The 26,603-nt window shown below is 37.4% G+C and overlaps 1 protein-coding gene across 1 annotated transcript in view; it reads right to left on the bottom strand.

Annotated features, from left to right (window-relative positions):
- Positions 1-26,603, bottom strand: part of LOC126443737 (uncharacterized) — a 448,679-nt gene that overhangs the window by 45,593 nt on the left and 376,483 nt on the right. Inside the window, exons 9-10 of the mRNA XM_050090959.1 lie at positions 7,091-7,202; positions 3,820-3,993 (exon numbers count right to left, since the gene is read on the bottom strand). Of these exons, the coding sequence (XP_049946916.1) occupies positions 3,820-3,993; positions 7,091-7,202 (286 nt within the window). The remainder of the gene's footprint in view (positions 1-3,819; positions 3,994-7,090; positions 7,203-26,603) is intronic.

Consider the following 26,603-nt stretch of genomic DNA (forward strand, 5'->3'; position numbering starts at 1 on the left):
TTATGAAATATAGGTTAGTTCTACTTTCATTCCTTATACCTATTGGATAAACTATGGTGGATCCTCTGCCATGAAAGAGTGAGCACTACGGGCAACTAACATGACAATGCATCCTCTTAGGGCACAACTTGTGACCACAAATATCACTGATGTGTTCATAAATGACAGCAGTTAAATCCAAAAATCTCTATAAATCTCTTCAAGAACACCATAGATGTAAAGCTAGCTCATTTCAACTCATTTGGGAGGATTACTTATGACCTGTTTCAGGAATCTCCACCATTCAGCTAAAGTAATTTGGGGAAGCCAACAACAATGACAATAGCTGGTGTTGAATTTTGACACAATTTATTTCAAAGATAATCAAGATGAACACTCATATATACCACCTCAGCCTCATTGCTTGTTGGCCGAATAAGTAGTGAAAGGGGTACACATAATATAAAGTAAAGTACACTGAGGAAGAACAGAAATATCAAACTGTGTTAGGAAACACGGGATGTACAAAACTTATCTTAACTGGAATGAGTAAATTGCTCAGTAAGGAATCGGGTTTACAAACATAAATTTAAAGGCAGAGTTACAAAGAGCAGCAGAGATTATAACACTGTGGTAAAAAAATTTTTTTTTTTTAAGTATGGCAGAAAATCCGAAAAGCTTCTGTTATTTAGGCAACAGTATCTTTCAGTTCTAATAGATACAAGAGACAATAATGACAAAGACGAAGAAATCTGTTGATATGAAACAAAAACCTGGAGTTAAGAAACAAATTTCTTAAAAATTTATGACAAATGCAGCAAAATGGTAAAAAATTTGTAAATGAACATGCAGGGCTTCTCAAGTGCTTTACAATAGTTCCTCATTAGAGTCTGTGAAATGTTCATTCTTTTAATTTCTTTGTCTCATCAGTTGACATCTGTTAACTTCATTCGCAGCAACATGTCACAGAATTTCCATCAGCTTCTGTCAATTTCAAGTACCATACAATGTAGCACTCCCTTCCACAGTCATCTATGCTGTGATGTTCTACTCAAGGTTATGTGAGTTTCACAGCCTCACCTTTGATGTCACCTTTGATGTCTTATTGTTCTCAGAGGACCAAGAGCATCATGAAATGATTCTTGGTCTGTTTTGCTCTTGCATATTGGTGTTGTTGGATCATAACCATTTAGGAGTTTCTTAAATGAAATCGGAGGCCTGTCATCATGTCTACAGACCTGGCATCAATAAAGATATCAAACGAGTAGCTTGGCCCCATTAAGAATATGCACAATAAGAATCAAATGAATCTCATATTTTTTTCCATAAATCATGCCTAAGGATGTGTGACAATGACTGTACATATACTTCAAAGGCCCTTTTTTTTACTTCACGTGGCTTATGGTGGTTGTCACTGTTCATAAATTTTCTTTTCCATCACCACTGTACCACACCACAGCGAAATGTTTGTTTAGCAATAATCTCTCACCTGAAAGCACTCTGCAGGCAAACATTTCTGACACTGGCCCTCAATTTACAAATCAAATGCTTTAAACTTTCTCTATCCAAGATGGTATATAGTACATCCTGGTCAGTGGAACCAGTGGGAGTCAATCTCATTGATGAACACATACTGGGCCATGCAATGTAATGATAGTGACTGCCATCTTGTCCACATGGGCTTAGCGGACTGCACAGCTTTGTCCACCAAACTGGTACAATGCTGAAGCAATACAGTAGGTGTGAATGTGTCTGCATAAGTGATTTGGCACTGTTTACTATAAGCTGGGCTGGTGACGTACATGTCATCATATCAACTTGCACTTTTCAGAAATCATAAATTCCTGAAACTGCAACAGGCTTATGAGGGATGTCACTTGTATTCTTAGTGGAAAACTGTAGTTTGCAGACTGTTTCTGCTTTGATATGTCCTACTGTGATGGGCACATAGGTTTTAGATGTAACTTTGGTGAACATAATCTGACAGCTCACATTGTTGCACATTGGGGCACTCAAAAACTAGTTATGGCTGCTACACTGAGTAGGTTTTAGACTAATGCCTCACAACATGTTGTGAGAAATGCACAATACTTTTTGGCTAAAGTGTTGCCCATCAAACAGGTCTGGAATTGGATCACCTGCAAGCTGTTTGTCATGGTGCTCCACTTACCACTATTGATGTTGTGTATGCTGATTTGCTAATGATATGAAGGAAGATTCCAGAGGAATATACCCATGCACTCTTTGCACTGTACCACAGCATTTAAAAGCTGTGACTGCAGCATATAGGGCTTCAAACCACATTGAATTCTCAATGTCAAGGTTCGTGTACAGTTCTGTTACGGTCATACACCTAAGGCCATGGTATGAAGTTTACTTCAGTTACACATATCTTTCTTGCTGTTGTAATTTTCACAAATTTGGATGTATAACACTACAGGCTGAGGCAAAAGGAACTTCACAACTTTGGATTGCTATAGAAATTTATTGAGACAACTTACAGAAACAGCAGATGTGTCATTTTGCAGCGAACAACCTCAAGTCTCACTTCAAAGTGTAAAATGTCATTTTGGTTCAATGAGACTACCATTTATGATCCAACAAACATCCTACTTGTAATCAATTTCTACCCACACTTATTGCACCAAATTGGGCGTAACTTGTGCAACACACTATAGATTCGATTTTTCAGGTCTGATAAATTGCTTGGGGGAGGGGAGGAACATACACATGGTCTTTAATGAAACAAAGGAAATTCAGTGGTGTCAGGTCTGAGAAGTGAGGTGGGAAGAAATTTTTGAAGAAACCTTGAACTTCTGTGAGGAAATGAGATGGTGCATCGTTTTGCTGGTTTTATTTCATTTTTTTATTTACACAACAAGTTCCATAGGACCAAATTGAGGAGCACATCTCCAAGGTCGTGGAATGTGTCAGTACATGAAATTACAACATAAAGGTAATAAAAGATAAAAATAAAATGTTTATGAACCCGAAAAAAGTCAATCCATAAGTTTAAGTAAACACAATCAACAATACAACAAGAATCAGCGTAATTTTTCAAAGAACTCAACAGATTAGGAGTGACCCATGAGGAAACTCTTCAGTTTCGATTTGAAACCATCCCACCTCAGTCATCTTCTTTTTTTATTCATAAAGTTTTCATGCATATACAGATACACAATGAAACCAAAACACACGGCAAGCACTCTCCGCACCAGTGAAAGTAGTCATTTTAACTGTGCACTACACTGCCAGTCCTGCTAGCGGAATGGTGCACTGATGCACTATGTGAATCACACTTGAGGTTGTTTGTGACAAAATAATTATTTCTACAACACCACTGCTAATTCTGATAAAACGTCATTTACTTACTGTTTCAATGCGGAGGGGGGGGGGGGGGGGGGGGGGGGGGGGGTTAAACAGAGAAAACAAGTGTGGAAACACCACACACTTGCCTTGAGACTAAAACTGAAATTACAGCTTTTTAAATAAAAAATTAAAAAATATTTTTAAAAAGCACAAAAAATCACAATGACTGAATTGTAATACTCTATAAATCACTTGCAAATCTGCTACAAAGACTATATCTACATCTGCATCTATGTAGTTACTCCAAAAGCCATTGCGTGGTGCATGATGGAGGGTGCAGTACCCCTAACAGTGCTTTGTGTGTGTAACTACAGGAGAACTGTACAATAACCAACAGTGTGTACCATGCATAAGTTGCAACAAAAAAGATTTTCTTTGTGGAATAATATCAAATTATGTAAGTGCTTAAGAGTTGAGCATGAACAACATGAAGAGCTGAACCATTCCTTGCAATTAATATGCTGAACTAACATTACTTGGTACAAATTCTGCTGTACTGTTGGCATCCAAGCTCTGCCGTAATGACGGTAAGCTTGAGGAATGCCATAATTATGACATTTCTGTTGGAACCTTCTGTCGGCACAGCACCGTGACTGATGGTTCATAGCCCCCCACTGGGAATAAAAGTCTCCTGCAATTGCATTTCTGAAAATGTTAAAATGTTTATATTATGTGATTACTGTGTTCATTGCAGGAATACATTCAATAGCAAGCCTTCAAGGAGTTGAAACAGAGTAACCCATCTCACATAGCATTAAAATAAATAATAAACAATACAATGGTTCACCTCCAAGCAGTTTGTTACAATACATTTAAACATACCATTTTTATAACTTCCGTCTCTGTATTTGAGAACTACTTAATAGCTAGTTAGAGTATTTTCGGAAATGACAGCTGCTTTTAAATTGTACTAGCACATCGAGCAAATCATTGCAGGTTCACAAAAACATTTGACTTCTTCATACATCCGTCTTCTGACAGATCATGAGACAACAGCCCTTCCTACAGCATTATGTAGTTAGACATCCCTACTACACACAGGGAAACTGTCTAGCTTGTTTCTTTGCAAGGTAAAATTTTACAACAGCTCAGAAAATTGCAAACGGTGAGAAACGAGAAGTTGTTTCCTATCACTGACTCATGCAGTCATCTTGTCTATGAAACTACTATTGCCAATTAATAAGGTAATAAACTCAAATGATGAAACATAAATGTACTGCTTATCTTATTGGTCTTACCCTTGAGTCTCAAATAACTGATAATAAAAATGGATTCAATTAGCCAAGATTTATTTTTTGGAGCATTTGTAAGAAACTTCAAATGGTATTCCCCTTGAATAGCAGAAAAGGGGCCGGTGAGCATAATACCCCTATCTGATGCACAGATTACCATCAACAGTATACAAACATGAGACACTGCAGAGAGATTGAAATTTATTTCAGGACACTGGGACAAAGTCTACTTGTCAGGAACTATACACAACCAACTCTCTCCCCTTGCTGGGCGAATCCTGTATTGTAAATTTAATCGAGAAGAGAATGAAAATAATGTTGGTATACTGCACAGTTCAGAAAGTCTATCACACACTGATGTTACAAAGGTTCCTTTTTTGTCCCTACCCATAATCAAGAAACAAGCTGCAAACTTACTTCAGACAGGTTCTCTAGCTTTTGCTTGCAGTATACAATCTGGTCCTTTAGCTGTATAAATTACATTTTTATGTTTGGTGCATTCAAACAAGAAAAATACACTAAAACAAGAAAGAAATGGCTCTCACTGCCGACTTGAACCAAATACCTCTGTAAACCTTGTTATTAATAAATAAAGCTTGCTTTCCAGTTACTGTCATAAAAAAGGACAGGTTCAAAGCAAGAGTTCTGGAGAAATACTACAGAAAAGTTTGTTGGCTATATTGGGAGGTGTCTGCAGTGTAAAAGTAAAATGACTCATTTCAAGTCATCATCTTTAATCCAACAAATGATGCCTGGAGCATGAAACAAAGTAACAGTGATCACTACCTGGATGCAAAATTAACGCATTCATTAACAACCTTATTACCATGCTTGGTGACTTCTTTCCCCTGAAGTATACCTCAAATTTAACATATTTTTCTTTTCTTTACTTTAGAATACTCGTAGGATAATATGAAGTACATTTCCCTGATTGATCAGCCAGTAATAGCTCTGACAGCAAAGTAGCTCATTACACCAAAGTAGCTCATTACAAGAGCAGTGTGTTAATGAAGAAAGTAATTCCACATTTAAGTAAATGCATTCTTACTAGAGGGGGCAATACGGCAGCAAAATAAAAACAATATTGTCCATAGTGATAAAGGAAGATGAGCAGTCACTTTAAAGAGTACATACCAAGTTGAAAACAGATATGTGCACTATGAAAAATGCCTTAAACATTTAAGTGTTATAGACAGCATGGGATTTTTTGATTTGATAAATAGTGCCCTAAAATATCTTAGATTAATATTTAAAAATAATTTCAATAACATACAATACTTGTTTCACTCAAAGAAGTAATACTGACCATAACATCTTTAAAATAAAAACTTTGTTTTGATTATGATTATGTCAACAAATGTTGTTATTGTATGTACTGACACAGTCATGGGTGGGTATATTTGGCCATTCATGTGATTTTTTTTTTTTGTGTGTGTGTGTGTGTGTGTGTGTGTGTGTGTGTGTGTGTGCGCGTGTGTGTGTGCGCGCGCGTGCGCGTTTGTGTGTGCCAAAATCTTATTAAGTCTATGTGCTGTGTCTATGCACCATATATCAAATGGCTATTTACTTTAGATATTTTTATTCACCAGAATACTTAAAATTATTTGCATAACCAGTTCCTTATGACTGGGACATTTTCCTGATTGAATTAAATAAGCTTTCAAGCATCTGAAAAAGAAAGGGCAAACAGAAATATCAGTCCATGTTGCATGAGATTTAACTTTTCCCAGCTTCATCAAACTTTTGGATTCATTTATCTCATTACATACAATTTTCAAACCATTTCATTTTTTGTACTGGAGACATGTAAATATTCACAATAAAGAAAAATAACTGTGGAAAGTCCAGGATGTAATAACAATATGGTAAGGGTAGATGGGTATCACACAGAGGAGGCGTAGAGTTGTAGAAAGGCACAATGAAAAAGACTGCTAAAATAAGTTTTCAGACCTTCCCTCTTCCAAAGTAGAAAATACACATGCTTGTGTGAATGTCTGTGTTTTCTACATCAGGAGGAGGGCTGCCTGACAGCTTAAATATTTTAAGTCTTTTTCATTGTGCCTGTCTGTGACACTCTGCAACATTTAAAATAAAGAATATTATGTAAGATAAATAATACAAAAGTTTACATTATTTTATATACATTTCTGAGATACAGCTACATAAATACTATAGTTTTCAATATACAAAAAAATAAAATATGTAATCCCTTGTTCAAACTGTGAAACAGTCCTCAACGAATTCATTGACAAAATGATAACACTTTTCCACCAGACGGGTGAAAAGTAATCTTCACTGGACCAACCTCCATGTTATGCCTTTTATTTTATTGTTAATTTTTCATCCAATTTACTCTAGTGTTTAGACATGAATTAGAATCAGACTCCTCTCATACACAAATATAAAATTTTATCTTTGTGCAATCCAGTTCAATAATGAACTGGCATACAGGTGTACTTCTCATTAATGTAAGTCATAATTAGTAATTTCTGTTCATAATATGTACATACCTTGATGAAGGCACAGCATCAATTCTGTGTCCTGTATCAAAAGAATTTATGGCTTCACGGGACAAGATACGCCTCCGATCATGTTCAGGTTCCACAACAGTCCCACCTGACACTGAAAGACATGATGCAACAATAACACCTAAAAAAATGCTTTCAGTCTAGAAGTACAAAAAGAATGACATAACAGCAAACTTCCCCTGTACATAGCAATAAATCTGTAGAGGTTGCAGAAACTTAAATGTGAAAAATTAGCTGCGACAGCAATCACATTAGCACGAACACTGACAAGTATTACATCCCTGGCCCAACAACACTGCCAAATTCCTAACAAGTTGTCCACATTAGGGGAAAAATGGATGTGAAGGGGCAATGTCAACTATTGCTAGAAACAAAATTCACATTTAAGGCAGAATGCAAGTGATGAACACAGGCCAATGAAACACCTATTAAAAAAAAAGTCATGGATACATTGGTCAAGAATTTCAAAATTAAATTCTATTTCATTTTTCAGTTCACTGACAAAATATGGAAATACAAAGTTAGTGCCATCACAGTAGGGCAACGAAGTGAACATGATTATTTCGAAGTTGTACTAATGAAGTGATTACACAATTTTTTAAAACTATGATACATAACTAAACCGTAGACAGGAATATAGTCCCAACTGGACAATAAACACTGACATGGATCACCGCACACAACAAGTACATAACCAGGCTTAGGACCAAGTATATTGTGGATATCTATGATTACTGTAGGCTGGTATTTTGTGTACATGATGGTAGCTTCCCATCTAGAACAAGAGAGATTACTATATTATGTAATTGACAGCCAGTAAATGCTAGCATATAAACATAGCTTAGTACTGTGCTCATCCATAAATACAATGTAAGCATGTAACATAGTATAACAGTTATAAACAGCAAAATAATAAAGCAGCTGGATAAGATTCAATTCATGAGAAAAATTATAAGCTGTGGATGGTACTTGTGCAAGGTAAATAACCTAAAAAAAGAAAAAGGAACAATAACCAAGGCGTGGAAGGGGGTGGGAGGAGGGAGTGAGGGGGCACAGATGGGGGAAAGAGAAGACAGAAAACAAATTTAAAAGAACAAATGACATAATACATCTACACATAGAAAGTGCCAACTGAAAGATAAACATTGATTTAGGTCAAAAGCGGACATAGGGTCATATAGGTACAGGTACACATAATGGTAGGCTCACAAATAGAGCAAAAGAAGTTATTATGTTATCTAATTGACAGCTATAAATCAAAATACATGATCATTGTTTAGTACTGAATACATATTAAGATACATCATAGGTACATAACACAGGACAACAGCTTTCAAAGTGACCTAACAAAACAGCTGGATAATGTTGGATTCATGAGAACATTATACACAGTGGGTAGTACTTTCGTAAGATAAGTGATATAAGAAACCAATTGGGGGGTGGGTGTTGTGGGAGTGAAGAGGGGGAAGGGGAAGAGGGGGCAAAGGGGTTGGAGGGGAAGGTGACATAGGGGACAGGGGGTGGGCATGGGGTAGGGGGGAGAAGACAGGGATAAGAAATAGATTTTTTTGGGAATAACAGCCCTATATGTACAAAATACATAAAATATCTAAAAACTTAACAGTATAACTTATCAGTGGAAGATAATAGAAACTGCTCTTGACCACAACACAGCTCGCAGCACAAAACAAGAACTAAACCAGGAGAAGTGTTGTACATGTCAGAATGGCATCAGCTGCTCAGGTGGGCATCTGAGGTGTTTTTCCTGCAGGTAAAACAAGAAATGTCAGGATTCCGGGGAAAAAAAATGGATTTTATTTGCAAGAACTACAACAAGGGGACACAATATTCATTAAAACTGCCTACAGCCGCGGATTGAACTGCATATGGTATGGAAAGAGCATTTCGCTCTCTATAGGAAGGACTGGTGGACACATCCAGATGGTAAGGAAGCTGGCAGGTAAGACAATGACCTGCTGTTGCGGCCGCTACCTCACTGACCCTCTTACATTCCTCACATGATGGCACCCGGTCCTCCCATTGGTGAGTCTGTGGCAGAAAGTTTGCATCTTTCACTCAGCAATACCATGGTGGCATCGCTCGCTCAGTGTAACAGCGTGGGAGCCAACCACACATACTGCGGAGTAGTTTATGTAACTGCTCACACCACTGCCTGAGGCTAAGTTAAAATGATGGAAGTAGAATATAATAAAATTTTTTACAATTATTACCAGTTATAATGTACAGGATTGAATAGATAATGGATATCTATGGTTACTCTATATAGGTGTTACATGTACATGAGGTAGGCTCATACCTAGAGCAAGAGAGATTATTACATTAACTAACTGACAGCCAGTAAATGGAAGCATATATACAAAGCTTAGTAGTGGGCACATCCTTACATACAACATAGGCATGTAACGTAATACAACAGTTATGAAGTGGGAATTAACAACACAAGTAGATTATATTGGATTCCTAAGGAAAATTATAAGCAACAAATTGTACTTTTGTAAGGTAAATAACTTAAGAAAAACCTAATTCGGGGGGAGGGAAGGGAGGAAGATAAGATGTGGGGAGAAGGGAAGGTAGAAAACAAATTTAAAAGAACAAGTGACTCGAGAAAACTACAAAACTACAGACTACCTCATCCCCCACCCTACCCCGCTCCCTCACTGGGTAGGTTGTTGGGTTTTCAGGTTATTTACTTAAATGAAAGTATCATTCATTGCTCATAATTTTTCTCATGAATATAGTCTCATCCATTTGTTATGTTAGTTTGCACTTCATAGCTGTTATACTACATTATGTACCTATGTTTTATCTAAGGATGTGCCCGGTACAAAGCTGTGTGAATATGTTTCCATTCATTGGCTCTCAATTACATAATGTAATAATATTTTTTGCTCTACGTATGAGCCTACTATCATGTACATGTAATACCTATATATAGTAATTATAGACATCTGTAATCTATTCTACCCAATGCCTGGTTATGCACTTGTTTTGTGCTTTGAGCCATGTTACGCCATTTTGATAGTGGCAAAGATTCGGAAAATTTTTGAAGTTTCTGCACTGTGCTGCTGACCCATCACTGCGTAGCAAATATGTGTGATTTTTCCAAGGCAACACTTTTGATCTTCTATTAATTTCTCTATAAAAGCATGTACAGCAATTGTGTCATGTTTCAGGCTGTCACTTATTGTGCAGTAGCTGATGCTGTTGATGTCCAAGTTATTTCTAGAAGGTACACAACAAATGGGTGTAAAGCTGCTTGGCTGTTATTCCAGTGAAAACCTTGAGCTTCATCTTGCACAATGAATAAATAATTTTCAGCAAAATCAATTAATATGACCAGTTCAGTTGGCCTGAGGCTTTCTTTAATGCATCGGAGGTGCTTGCTTTGGTGCTTTGCAATATGATGATGAGTGGAAAGCTTGCCAATTTTTGGAATCAGGTCTTCAGTAAAATTTTCAGCAGTCATCTGCTTAGTTTCTAATGTATCTCTGTCAATGTGCCCCCACTGTTTGAACTCAACCATATCATCTGGATCACTGTCTTCACTACTGTTTTCTAAAATCTGTTGCAGAAGTTCTTTTTCTAGCCAAATTTCACACTGATGAAATATTCAGTCTTTGGATTCCAAATCACACCCTCTTTTAGCAAACAGGTTCTTCTAATCTTATTTAATTGGACTGCTCTTAAGCATCAATTTTACACTTTGGTATCAATTGCAAACACAGACTGAGTGGGTTCCTGCAGCACCTACAGTGATGCATAATTTTGGCCTCAATTCACAAAATTTGGAAAATCCAATTTCAGGCCTGTGCTGAAATCGATACACTGCAAACTTTTCTTTCAAATTATTCCTTAGAAGGTATTTTTGCATCAAACCTTTCTTTCCATCTATTCTAATTGATACACAGTCTTTCTTATGTAGGAAAATTTTGCTAAATTTTCATTTTGAAAAAATGTTACTACTCTGAAAAAATGTTACTACTCTTTCTTCTACAGCACCTGGAATCTGCTTGCCACATTTGTTCTTTGCCAGAGCTAATACACTATTTTCTGCCTTTAACTTCCTAGTTGTTTTTATATCCTTTCTGAAATGCCAAATTCTTGAACTGTCTCTCTAATATTCCAACTTTGAGGTACTAATGTCAAAATCTGAATTTTTTCATGCTGATTTGACAATTGCAACTATTGGTTCAGTTCTTTAAGCAGCTACATAAAATCTTCACAATCAGGGCATGCCTTGCTTGTACTGGATGTCTGAAAAGCTTTTGGGTTGAAGCCTCCTGTGGCACCAATGTTATTCACAACTGCCTCTTGAGTTTCACTTATTTTTCATTTTACATAACCTTTAGCATCCCTTGTTGATAGTCTCTGAAATTTTAGAGGGGAGACGTCAAAAGCAGTTAAGACTTGCATTGAGTGATTCTGCTGGGTATAACTCTGCTTCATCTTCTGACTGGGACGAAGATGACTGAGATTTTTCTTCTTTTATAGCTGAATTTTTTTTTCTACACATTGGACAGATCTTCTGACTAAGTTTCACATCACTCTTTGTTGCAGCTTTCAATTTGCTATTTCTACGGTAACAATCCACAAACTATTTTTTACAGAATGGCTCTTTGCACCAGAAGGGTTACAACAGGATATCTGTAGAAGCTCAGATTTGTCTAAAAGTATTATTTTGTGATGAAAGCATATTTGTCCATTTTCAGTATGACATATTTCACCTTTTAGCAATTGTTGTTCTGCTGAAAATTCTTTGATACGTTTGAAGACCTGTTGATGTGTATATGTTTTCATATGACATGCATCATTATCTGCAAGGCCAATACTACATGGCATTGAAAGATTTTTGATATCCATTAAACTACAATTCAATTTTTAATCCTAACTGCCTTTGCGTTCAATATTTGATAAAGCAAAAGTTATGTATATTTTCAACTGGAAAATATTAAACAGTCATAGATAATTAAACCCTCCCATGGCACACCACCTTATTGTAGGCACCTTCAGTGCCGGGTGGGAGGGTTTACATGCTCTCGTGAGGTCGAGAGCTGTGCTGGTGGTAGCGTAGCTACTGGCAGGTCACCCAAGATGGGGTGGTTATAACTGAGGAACTTGATGAAGTGTGTCCCACACCATATGGGAGGGGGGACTTATTGGATAGGTTGTCAACCCCACTAGGGGAGCTAACCTCGAATGAAGGACCCAGTCCTCCAGGGTGGAGGTGAAGTACAGGGTTGATACCCCTGCCTTGTAAAAAGTCTGTTATTGAGAGTATTTCAACAAGAAATGCTGGACTGCCCCTACAAAGACAAACTGTGCTAGGAAACAGGAATATGGATATAAAGTCTCTCTGAGTCCAAAGATGTAGGAGAACCATGCTGGAGAGGGCATAATGGAGGAAACTAGTTGTGAGGCTAAGGCCCACACAGGGTTGTAAAGCCGCGAGGAGAAGAAGAAGAAGAAAGTAATGGAAACTTTTGTATGGAATTTGGGAATAGAACTGGAAAAAAAAAATTTAAATGACCAGATAGACATTTCTAAAAAGTAAGACACCTTGAAATAATTTGTACTTACAGAAAAACACATTTATGTAGTACTGACAACAGACTTTACATCATTTAAAAAAGCACATATTAAGGGTGGTGAGCACCAACCAGGAGTAAGTGAAACTCAAGTAGTAAGTTACTAAGAGAGAAGGTAATCGGTGACTTCCAGTTTATAGTACTGAATTAAAGGAGTAAATTACTCTGGGAGTAAATTTTTCATTTAATTCTGAAGTACATTTATTTACTCCAGTAATATCCATCATACTACTGCTGGAAGAGCTTTTAACAGTGTAATAAACAGTTTAATTGCATTATAGCCACTGTAAATGCCCATGCCACAGAGCCAAGAAAATATATCAAAGAACAAAAGGGGAATTCTATAGAACCGGTGGATTCCCGGCCAACAGCTTACCACATTCAAAATCTTCATATTAGCATCACAGATGATTTGTGTTCTAAGAAATGGGTCAGATGTACATCTCTGTCTGGCTTAAATTTAGGGAATTGTCTAGATAACCCTTAATTAGCTCCCCATTGCAAATCAGTCACCACTTCACTAGTTAATACAACATTAGGTGAAGTTACCCTTTTCTCTACTTTGTCTTGGATAAGCATAATTTCTCTCCACAGGTCGTCCATACCCTTCCTGGTATCATTAAGTTCAGAAGAAGGAATAGGTGACACGTTCCCCCAATGTTATTCTCTCGGTAACCTTTTGATCTGTAATTTATCCAAATAGTTCCTCCAACTAATTATATTTATAATATCAGAGTTAGCTGTCTTCGCTTTGAAATTCCTTTCTACATTACCTACCCCTGTATTGACACCTGTAATTGTATTAACACCTGTAATTTGTGACTGAATAATTGGCATTAATTCATTATGCTTATCTACACCCTCTTTCAAAGTATTCATTCCCTGTCTTACATCATTATATTTAATTTTGTACGTGTTTTCAAAAGATCTTAACTTTTCAATAAGTTCTGATTGTACATTATTGCATTTGTTCTCAATGTTAAGTTCTAACATTTTTGATAAATCTTGAAAAGTGTCATTCTGTTTCTGACTAAGGTCAGTAAACATATGATTTATATTAGTGGTCAAAGGATTTGTCAACTCGTTCTTTAAATGTACTTTTAAATTCTCTACTTAATTACTTGTAGCGGCGAACTCAGTCTTCAAAGAACCCATTCCTTCACACAGATTACTAAATTCTTTGCTTTGATAGTGGACTTTGGTGTTAAACAAACCTAAATTTGTCATTTGAATATTTAGAGTTTCACTCAGAGCATTTAATTGAGAATTTACTAAGTCTAGTTGTTTACTTAGTCGCACTGTGAGCATTTAAACCTTCACTCTGAGTATTTATTTGACTAAATTTATCAACTCAGCCCAGTCAGGCACTACTATGCTAATTATCATGGCCATAGTGGGGTCTTGAATTTCCCTAACCTGTTATATATTTTTCATACTTTTTTATGCCTTAGCTCTTGTAAGCATTTAAAACTAACTTTAAATGTGATAATTTCACAATAACAGTTCACTCAACAGTATCTTGTACCACTTCATGCTAAAGTAATCAATTTTTGTTTCACGCTCACCCGGCGTAGGATTCTCGTTGTGTAGGTGAGCAGATGTGAAGGGAGGTCAACATCGGTGAACAGTAGCTGGTGCGGCGGCATCGGATGTATATTGGTTTCTGTGCCTGTGTCCCCGCGATGTATGTGAGAGCTGTATACTCCCCGCACTGGATGTTCTTAGCTGAAGCATTCTATGCATACTACTTCTTAGACAAATATGTCGAAATCTTCTTTACTATTTTTATTGTTGTGAATTTTTCATTTCTTCAATGTTTTTCCATTTAAATCTCGTTCCATTGGATACTTGAACCTGTTCCAATTTCTTGGAGTAATTCCCTTGTCATATTATGTTTGGTTGTTATAGCAACACATAACAGCAGCTTCTCTCATTTTTGACTTAAAATTCCTGTTTTTTCAGTCCTTTCACACAGGTCGCCATGTTCTAATGTTCTGACGACTTAAAGTGTGAGTGTGGATCTGGGTTATATTGGTTTATTTAAGGAGGCAGATGGCAAAACAAGAGGGTAATTAAAATTATCCCAGCTTGCTTCGTTACAACCCTTTGTGTAGTTTATTTTTCATCACTATAATTTTAAAAGCTAGAAAAGATTATTAAACTGAATTATTAAAATTGGAAAATCTAAATGTTCTAAGATAAGTCGTAGGGTCAGTATTGGAACACGTGAGGCAATACTGACCCTACGACTTATCTTAGAGAATAGATTAAGGAAAGGCAAACCTACATTTCTAGCATTTGTAGACTTAGAGAAAGCATTTGACATTGTTGACTGGAATACTCTCTTTCAAATTCTAAAGGTGGTAGGGGTAAAATACAGGGAGCGAAAGGCTATTTACAATTTGTACAGACACCAGATGGCAGTTATAAGAGTCGAGGGGCATGAAAGGAAGCAGTGGTTGGGAAGGGAGTGAGACAGGGTTATAGCCTCTCCCCGATGTTATTCAATCTGTATATTGAGCAAGCAGTAAATGAAACAAAAGAAAAATTCGGAGTAGGTCGAATTAAGTCGGGTGATGCTGAGGGAATTAGATTAGAAAATGAGACACTTAAAGTAGTAAAAGAATTTTGCTATTTAGGGAGCAAAATAACTGATGAAACTTCCTGGCAGATTAAAACTGTGTGCCCGACCGAGACTCGAACTCGGGACCTTTGCCTTTCGCGGGCAAGTGCTCTACCAACTGAGCTACCGAAGCACGACTCACGCCCGGTACTCACAGCTTTACTTCTGCCAGTTGGTAGAGCACTTGCCCGCGAAAGGCAAAGGTCCCGAGTTCGAGTCTCGGTCGGGCACACAGTTTTAATCTGCCAGGAAGTTTCATATCAGCGCACACTCCGCTGCAGAGTGAAAATCTCATTCTGAAAATAACTGATGATGGTCGAAGTAGAGAAGATATAAAATGTAGACTGGCAATGGCAAGGAAAGTGTTTCTGAAGAAGAGAAATTTGTTAACATCGAGTATAGATTTAAGTGTCAGGAAGTCATTTCTGAAAGTATTTGTATGGAGTGTAGCCATGTATGGAAGTGAAACATGGACGATAAATAGTTTGGACAAGAAGAGAATAGGAGCTTTCGAAATGTTGTGCTACAGAAGAATGCTGAAGATTAGATGGGTAGATCACATAACTAATGAGGAGGTATTGAATAGAATTGGGGAGAAGAGGTGTTTGTGGCACAACTTGACAAGAAGAAGGGACCAGTTTTTAGGACATGTACTGAGGCATCAAGGGATCACAAATTTAGCATTGGAGGGGAGCGTGGAGGGTAAAAATCGTAGAGGGAGACCAAGAGATGAATACACTAAGCAGATTCAGAAGGTTGTAGGTTGCAGTAAGTACTGGGAGATGAAGCAGCTTGCACAGGATAGGGTAGCATGGAGAGCTGCATCAAACCAGTCTCAGGACTGAAGACCACAACAACAACAACAACAAATGTTATTATGCTAATTAATGATAATATCTATGTATTATGAAAAAGAAATGTGCTACTAATGGATGAATCTATTGTTAACCCCGCCTTCTACAGCTAACCATTGCTGGTTGGTGACACGTATTAATTTAAGCATCAGTTTGAGATACGAGCTAGTAGCAACATGGAGATAGCCAAGTAATGTTCAAAAAACATACCAGAAAGTGAAAAAGAGAGCATGATGCCAACATGCTAAAAAGGAAAAAGGATGCATGGGAAAAAATACACATCGTATACAATGCAGAAGCTCTTACACAAAGCTCACAAGAGCGGCTTAAAGTAATTTGGAAGGACATGAAAGCAGAAAATGAAAGCTAAATGTAATTGAGAACAATTTCAAACTGGTGGTGGAGTAAGTGAGACAAAGATCGCCGATATAAGCCAAATGGTTGATTATATGATCCCACAAGTTTTCAAGTGGATAGCTGGAGTTAATGACAATAACACATCTGAAGATAATGTGATACTTTCAAGGAACTTCAGTGATAACTCCTCTGAAGGTAACAATGAAACTACTGAAGGTGCAATTTCATCTCATAGTCATGAACCCTTGGCCTGCATTCTCTGGTAGTAGCTTATCAGAATATATGCACAGCAAAAGAGGGAGAGAAAAATAGTTGTAGTGAAGAACCGAGAGTTGCTGAAAAAAAGCAGATGAGCTTCATTCCTTAAAAATGCATTTAATACAAGAGGAATACAATGTAAAATGGTATTAATAGAAAGACAAAGAGAAATCATGGAAGAAGAGCATAACCATAAAATGGAAATTATGAGTAAGTTCAAGAACGTAGTGGAGCAAACTTCAGGTTCCAGCTCTACAGCCAATGTGCTCAAGAAATTTGGGGTTTTTTGAATGAATAAGACAATATTCATATGTATAAAACATCTTGTTTCTTGTATGGCAGATTATGTGTGTTTATCATTTCAGTGTCGGTTCTAACTTTTGTTAATACCACATTCGAATATTTATCTGAATTTGCAATCTTATAAGTCTTTTTTCTTAGAAATGACCAAAACATTGTATGACTTTGTGCACTCAATTAAGAAAACATATGAAAATGTTAATCATAACTATAAAATTACATATAAATAAAATAAGTCACTTTCACTGCACTAGTGACAACCCAGGGGCTTATTTATTCATTTAAGAAGGAAAAGTCTTTACATTAACTTCTAATTTTACTAGCAAATTAGCTATAATTTCAATTAACATAATTAAGTATAATAGATTTTCTGACAGCTTGGCCTGTAGCATCTGCTTCTGGCTGAAATGCATAATGTTCAGTGTCACTCACCTCCACAGCATCAGGGTGAAACATATCTCTGACTAATATTCCAAAGATGTGTAGAACTGCAGCAGCCACAATAACATTTCCGCACTTGTTTGGTATAAATAGCATTGTTTTAGTAAGAATTTGGAAGCGTTTCTTCCGAACACTGAACGCTCACTCTATTACACATCTGATAGCAATATGGGCCCTATTGTAGCGCCATTTGGCTCCTGTGTGGGCTCTGAATGCTGACATCATGGGGTGTTTGGAGAGAGCATATCCACTATCTCTAACAAGCAACCCATCATACTGTCTATTTTCAAACTCTGCAGCGACTCTACTAATGCCCTAAATGCATGCATCATGTGTGCAACCCGGCCAACAGCTTACCACATTCAAAATCTTCATATTAGCATCACAGATGATTTGTGTATTGATAGAAAAGAAATTCTTGCAATTTCTGTATAGTTCTGCTTGTGCCGCAGAAGGACAAAGTATAGGTATATGTACACAATCTATGGCCCCTACGAAACTTGCCAAAAATTTGAGAAGATTCAAAGAAGATTGAATTTGCTGTGTGGTACCTTCTAGTGGAAGCCTCAGAATGGGGAACAGTAAATACTGAAAATTTTTCTTCTTGGGGAGACTTTCCGAATAAATTTAAAGAGAAGTACTGGTCTGCCAGTGCTCAAGAAAAGTTAATATCAGATCTGTGGGAACCAAAATATTATAATAATACTTGGCGTACTATAAGGAAATATTTCGATTTGCATTTAACACAATGAGTGTCAAAAGAACACTTTCATTTCATCCAGAGTTCCTCCAAGCTACAAATAATGAAAATAGTACAAACTAGGAAAAAGGTAGTACAAAAGATAAGAATAGAATATAGATTACTCATGTTTTATAAACACCTGAAGTTTACGACTTGGGAAAAGAGAGAGAGAGAGAGAGAAAGAAAAGAAAAAGAGTTCTCACAATTTCTAAATATTAGTAAAGCTGACTAAAACCATGAGTAAATGCTCATGTCTTAATAACAAAGTAAAATAAGAAAAGAGTAGAGACACAGTTAAGTGAAAGATTGTTCAAGAGAGGACAGAGAATTGTTATGGAAAGGAAAAATATGTATATAAAGACATGTAAGAAATGTATACTGTTAAGATAGGAAATGTTATTAGGAGTGATATTATTTGCATAATGATTTTATATAAAATATCGTGTGTTCGATCTGAAAGGGGGGGGAGGGATATGTAGTGCTTTGAGAATTTCTGTGTAAATTCTAGAACCACTCAGCCTTCTACCGTCTTGAACACGATATTCTGGATATGAGCATGAGATGGTAGAATCCTACCTACTGCGCGTCATGTTTGTCGGTTGGACAGCACCAACAAGTACCTGTCGGGCAATCCATAGATGTTTTAGTGAGTGCGTAAGGAAGAACCTTGGAGTTTATAAGCAGCTCTGTGCTTATTGTGTCATTAACTATTGTTATTAAAACAAGAACAGTTGAAAAAGTGCTCTTATGGACTCTTGACGCAACCTTGTTAAAGGCAAGACTCATTTTATGATTCATGTTAAGAATGGTCATGGTATCCAAGCCAACTTTCTTTTAACTGTAATTCAATTTGTTTGTAACGTCCGACTGAACGAGAGACTTGCAGGAAGTTACATTTTCATGTGGAAAGTGAGATTTTTGTTGTGTATGGAGGTCAAATCCATCGATAGTTGATGAAAAGTATAGTTTGTATGTCTACTTATTTCAAAAGCAGAAAGAGTCTAAAAATTCCTGTACCTAGCGTTATTAGATGGAGAAGAAGTCAAGATGGTTTCCAGCAGCTGGCTGTTGAGTAAAGAAGAGTGGCTGCAAATTCCAAGTAAGTGATCTCACAAAGAAGTGGAAGGTGGTTTGGGTGAATAAGCCGATATAACCCAGAGCCACTCTCACACTTGAAGTCGTCAGATCATTAGATGATAGAAATGATGAATACACTTGTGATGAGAATGGAGTATTTGAATCTATAACTAATAATGAGGGCAACGTGTTAAGTAAAGAAAGGATAAATGAGGATTTGTTGTATGAACAAGATCACATGGTAAACATAAAAGAAGTGTGTCAACCTGTAATAACAGCAAGTGTACAAGGTGTACAAGTTAAGTGTTTACTGGACAGTGTAAGTGATTTGAATGACATGTCACAACCATTTTGAATCCATTAAAAACACAGAGGGTATAGTAATGCAAGTTTCTGGAATAAAAATTATTGGTGCTATTGGTAAGCTATCAAAGATTGTCAAACAAGAGGCACTACTAACTGTGGAATTGGCAGAACAGCTGTTGGAGTGCAATTTCTTGGTGATCCAAAATCTCAGCTTGATGTTATATTTGAGACTAATTTCCTATGCAAATAACAAGTAGGGGGTTCAACATTCTGTGTTGGATTTATTATGTGGCGATAATGCTTATCCCAGCTGTCTGTCTCAATTTTCATGTTTCCTGAGGCAGTCAAACACTTCTCCTATCCTATCTGTAGTTTGTAAGTCAATCAGAGACATTCTATCTTTGACTTTCATGTAATTTTGTGCAGTAAAATACTTACAAAAAGGTTTCTCTGGTGTTATCTGTGTGCATATGTGTATTATGTTGTGTTGGTTATAAGTGACAGAATCATCAGAGGATGGAAGGAAACAAATTGGTACTACAGTTAAATATTTTCAGTCAAACAAAAAGGTAAGTTAAACAGAAAATGAAAGATGTCAGTAATTTTGCTGATTAACTGATAACTGTGGTGTGAGAGTGATGTGAATATTCAGACAGGTCAACGATTTGGTAACTTTTGTGATTTTATGATGATTTAATTTTCTGGTTAAATGAGAGTAGTGTTCAGAGTTGAGTAGACAAGTGGGGCAATGATTTGGTACAACTTCCATCCCAATGATTTTGATTTGAATAGTAATTGAATCACATGATGGTGACTTTATTCTTTTTTCATAACATAATGAATAGTAAATCTATGATAGTTTTTTTCTATTTTGCAAATGGGAAAGAAACAAAAGTCTTTCAAGTTTAACCAGTTTCAGACAGTTATGACTAAAAGTAAGTAATGTAATGTGCACCTGATTTTAAAATTTTACTAGTCCGCACCTTTAGTACTATAGTTAATTTTAGTGCTATTGTAATGTTATGAGAACTATGTAGTGTATTTATTTATGAAGTAATGACTATTATTTGCCATTAGTGTTAAACATTTTTTTCTTAGAATTAAGTTAAAAATAAAAGTAAGAGTACTAAAGGGGGATATTTTTTCTGAATTTTTTCATGTACTATGGCGGAGGAGAACCACATCCAAATTCTAGGCAAACAGTGCAACTGAGGCTGTTAATTGTTAAAATTAAAATTAATATTTACACAATTGCTGATGGGGCCATGAAATGTTGAAGATATTTACATCCAAGGGAACTGATCGCAGTACATTTCCTAACTAGCTGCCACTTGGACCAATTTGAAGGCATGGACAGCTTTGTGTTAAAGATCATTAGAAGTGTGAAAGTGCTTGTGAAGGTTTTTGCTACCCATGAGGATTTATTTTGTTTAGCAAGACTGGATTTGTACAAAGTGATATGTGTTTTAAAATGTAATCTTTCTTTACCCAAAAAGGACATCACTTATGATGAAGATGCCTAATTTTTATTAAAAGTATAGCTTTGATATTGTACAACAATACACTGTATTTAAATATTTTGTATGGTGATTTTAGTATGGCCAGTTCACATAAGTGTAAATTTGAAAAAAAACATATGTACTGTAGTTTTGATAAGATTTCTTATGTGATTTTTTTGTGTTTGTAGATTTTATACCCAATTTCTGGCGTCACTTGTGATCATTGAATTGCCCATTTAGCTATTAACACTATCTGGTCAATCCATTGAGAGACTGATGTGATGAAGCAACTGGGATAATTTTAATTCCCCTCTTGTTGTGCTATCTGCATCCTTAAATTCATTTTTTCACTTTTAACAATTTACCATTAATATATGTGGATATATTCTGCATTTTCATAATAGAGAAAGGTTGACCCTCAGTTTTAAATAATGTAACACCAGATCTAATTTTGTGCTTAGTTTTATGCATGTAATTGGTTTTCTACATTATTTTGAATATTACTAGTTAGTATCTTTCATTATAGGGTGAAATCAGTAATTGTTTCTAACTTCTAATCTATTGTTGACATATAAACAAATGTAAATTCTGCACTAAGTATACACATTTGGAGAAACAGCTAATAGTAATTTTAAAGGCTCTATTTAGATCTATTTGAAAACATGTTAGCAAAGCAATCCCTTAATTAATTCCAAAGTAATTAACAGTTTTTAACAGTGATTTAGTCAAAATTATTGTTTGTGTAACTATATAAGTTAATCTCATGATTTAAACAAATAATTCAGCTTAACCCTGCAGCAGTAGAAGCTGTTAAAAAGACACAATTTTTTACATATTCTGTTAATTTAATGAGTTAAAGTTTTAATTGTAATTTCTGTAAATTTAACTTTAAACAATGTGTAGTTTTGGCACCTATTATTGTGATGATATAAGGGCCTGATTTTTGGTCACGGGACAGTCAGTCCACTGCCAAGTTTCAGACGAGAAACCTGTGTTGCTTAGAACGACAACAATGCATCAATTTAACAGTGAAATATGTGTTACACCAATAGGCAGTGCGTTAAAGCAATGACAGTGACTGTTCAAATTATTTTAAAGACTGTGAACTATGTGGTTATGTTTTCACTGCTCATTGTAGCAGTATGTGGAGGTTCACCTGCAAACTATTAATGAGGCTTATGGTAAGTTTAAACAACAGCGCACTAGCCATACATATATAACTGTGTATTATTGGGGGGTTGTGCAAAGTGAAAGTAAACTACAGTGAAATGCGAATGTGTACCTGTTGGCTACGCATTTACAGTAGTCAGTGCCCAATTTACAAACCCTGTTTTCCAGCCAGTGTAGCAACGGAGTACATCGACACTGAGGACAATCAATGAAGAGATAAAAAGGAGGCATAACCGCTACAGCGTGATGCAATAATGTCTTCTGACAATCGATATTTTCCGAGAAGGAACGTAATGCATGTGCTAGCAGTGTGCAGAAATGGCTCACTTCTTTAGTAAAAAGGCATTACTACTTTAGTTACAACTACAGAAGTAAATAGAAATTGAGCTTTCCATTAGTTACTAAAAGAGTATATTACTACAGAAGTAATTTACTAAAGTGGTCCAGACTAAATAAGTATGAGTTACTACAAGAGTAATTTATACTAGTTTGGTGCTCACCACTCTAAATCTGAACATTTTTCACTACACAACTGTGTGCTTCAGAATAATTGTTGAAGCATATATTTGAACTCCACTGTTGCCAGTAAACTTGCCGATCTCAAAAATAAAAACTTCTTCTGATCAAACAAAGTGAGCTCTTTTCAATGGTGCGAATGACAATACGATTTAACTGACCCCTTCTGAGATACGACCTCTTGAAAATGAACCAGAATTGAGTAATTAAATTTTTGAGTTGACTTTGAACCTAGATAACTCGGTTATTATTTGATTAATCTAGGTGCCAATTGTGGAGCTTTTTGATATGCTTACAGGCTCCAAATGAGTACAGAATCAGCTTTAGAAAGTTATTCTTTCAGTAGATACAAGCTGATAGAATATAGACAAAATGTTTTATGACACGACACTTAGATAGCACATTATGATGCACTTACCTTAATCTGAACTTTTAGTTCTGAAACTAAGCTACTGTACCCAAAAAGTTGAACAGAATCACCAAGATTCAGCATGACATGTCTTTTAGATCATGAGCAATGATAAAACAAAGTTAATAATTTATTCTGCATTATTGTACAACTTTTATACACAAGGAACCACATTATCTGAATAATAAAAGTAGCATAGTGGTGCTATGGATATTTTATACAGAAAGTTTTATAAATTTGATGAATGAGTATGGAGCTGTGTTATTGAAATTGGAGCATATTCATCATATGTTGACAAGACTTGTGTAATTATATTCCTGGGGGTATGTAACTTTTATTATTCAGATAACATGGTTCCTTGTGTATAATAGTTGTTCAATAATACACATTACTACCTTAATGTTATTCTAGCCATAAAATACAGATCTGAGAATCTGAAAATGACAACAAGTTACTGTCAAAACAGGTCACCAAATAAACTATTTCACATCAAGCGATCTTGGCTTCTAATGTTATAAATTACAAAATTAAATGATTAATGGAAAATCTCATATAAGATCTGAAACAAATACTAACAAAGAGATAGAGGGGCTGGCCAGTACTTACCTCAGCTCAGTACAGCCGATAGATATACACAAAACAGAACTGAAAATTTACATTCCTAGCTTTCGGAACTTTGTTCCTTCATCAGGGAGAAGAGAGGGGAAAAAAGGGAAGAAGGGAAAGTGGATTCAGTTACTCACAACCCAGGTTATGAAGCAACAGGGAAAGGTAAACAGGGAGGGTAGCAAGGATGGAGGCATGGTTGTCAGAGGGAAGCCAAAGATATTCTACTGTAAGTACTGTGCCAGCTTCAAACCAAAGAGGATGCATACAGAAGTAAAGAGGTATATAGTATAAAGATAAACACAACTATGTAGGATAAAAAGATGCGTGAATGGCTAAAAAGGAAAGGGAAAGAGGAGAAGACTGAAGAGTGAATGGGAATGAGGTTGTTTAACGTAGGTTCAGTCCAGGGGGATGGCGGGATGAAAGGATGTGTTGGAGTGCAAGTTCTCATCTCCGCAGTTCAGAGGGACTGGTGTTGGGTGGGAGAAGCCAAATGGCACATACGGCTGAAGAGTGAATGGGAATGAGGTTGTTTAACGTAGGTTCAGTCCAGGGGGATGGCGGGATGAAAGGATGTGTTGGAGTGCAAGTTCTCATCTCCGCAGTTCAGAGGGACTGGTGTTGGGTGGGAGAAGCCAAATGGCACATACGGTGTAGCAGGTTCCTAGGTCCCTAGAGTTATGCTGGAGGGCATGCTCCGCTACTGGGTATTGGGCATCCCCTAGGCGGACAGTTCGTCTGTGTCCGTTCATGCGCTCAGCCAGTTTGGTTGTTGTCATGCCGATGTAAAAGGCTGTGCAGTGCAGGCATGTCAGTTGATAAATGACATGTGTAGTTTCACACGTAGCCCTGCCTTGAATTGTGTATGTTTTACCAGTAGCGGGGCTGGAGTAGGTGGTTGTGGGGGGATGCATGGGGCAGGTTTTGCAGCGGGGTCGGTTACAGGGGTAGGAACCGCTGGGTAGAGAAGGTAGTCTGGGAATATTGTAGGGTTTAACAAGGATGTTACGGAGGTTAGGGGGGCGACGAAAGGCAACTCTGGGTGGTGTGGGGAGAATTTTGTCAAGGGATGATCTCATTTCAGGGGTTGACTTGAGAAAGTCATATCCCTGGCGGAGTAATTTGTTGATGTTTTCGAGGCGAGGATAATATTGGGTGACAAGAGGGATGCTTCTGTGTGGTCTGGGGGTAGGAACATTGTTGTTGGACAGGGAGGAATGTATTGCTCGGGAAATCTGTTTGTGGACAAGGTCTGCAGGATAGTTGCGGGAGAGGAAAGCACTGGTCAGGTTATTGGTGTAGTTGTTGAGGGATTCGTCACTGGAGCAGATACGTTTGCCACGAATACCTAGGCTGTAGGGAAGGGAGCGTTTGATGTGGAAAGGATGGCAGCTATCAAAGTGAAGGTACTGTTGTTTGTTTGTGGGTTTGATATGGACAGAGGTGTGGATGTGAGCTTCAACAAGATGAAGGTCAACATCCAGGAAGGTGGCTTGGGTTTTGGAGAAGGACCAGGTGAAATTCAGATTCGAAAAGGAGTTGAGATTATGGAGGAAATTAAGGAGTGTTTCTTCACCATGAGTCCAGACCACAAAGATGTCATCTATAAACCTATACCAGGCCAGGGGAAGCAGCTGTTGGGTCTTCAGGAAAGCCTCCTCCATGCGGCCCATGAAGAGGTTGGCATAGGAGGGAGCCATCCTGGTTCCCATGGCCGTTCCCCTGATTTGTTTGTAGGTCTGGCCTTCAAAAGTGAAGTAATTATGGGTGAGGATGAAGTTGGTAAGTGTGATAAGGAACGAGGTTTTTGGAAGATCTTCGGATGGGCGTTGGGAGAGGTAGTGCTCAAGGGCAGAGAGACCATGGGTATGTGGGATGTTTGTGTAAAGGGATGTAGCATCTATGGTGACAAGAAAGGTTTCAGGTGGGAGAGGAGTGGGAATGGATTTGAGGCGTTCTAGGAAGTGGTTTGTGTCTTTGATGTAGGATGGGAGTCTGCGGGTGATAGGTTGTAGGTGCTGGTCTACCAGAGCTGAGATACGTTCGGTTGGGGATTTGAAGCCTGCTACAATGGGACGGCCAGGATGGTTCTCTTTGTGGCTTCAAATCCCCAACCGAACGTATCTCAGCTCTGGTAGACCAGCACCTACAACCTATCACCCGCAGACTCCCATCCTACATCAAAGACACAAACCACTTCCTAGAATGCCTCAAATCCATTCCCACTCCTCTCCCACCTGAAACCTTTCTTGTCACCATAGATGCTACATCCCTTTACACAAACATCCCACATACCCATGGTCTCTCTGCCCTTGAGCACTACCTCTCCCAACGCCCATCCGAAGATCTTCCAAAAACCTCGTTCCTTATCACACTTACCAACTTCATCCTCACCCATAATTACTTCACTTTTGAAGGCCAGACCTACAAACAAATCAGGGGAACGGCCATGGGAACCAGGATGGCTCCCTCCTATGCCAACCTCTTCATGGGCCGCATGGAGGAGGCTTTCCTGAAGACCCAACAGCTGCTTCCCCTGGCCTGGTATAGGTTTATAGATGACATCTTTGTGGTCTGGACTCATGGTGAAGAAACACTCCTTAATTTCCTCCATAATCTCAACTCCTTTTCGAATCTGAATTTCACCTGGTCCTTCTCCAAAACCCAAGCCACCTTCCTGGATGTTGACCTTCATCTTGTTGAAGCTCACATCCACACCTCTGTCCAT

This window comes from Schistocerca serialis, chromosome 1, assembly GCF_023864345.2.
Source record: "Schistocerca serialis cubense isolate TAMUIC-IGC-003099 chromosome 1, iqSchSeri2.2, whole genome shotgun sequence".
Taxonomy (NCBI): domain Eukaryota; kingdom Metazoa; phylum Arthropoda; class Insecta; order Orthoptera; family Acrididae; genus Schistocerca; species Schistocerca serialis.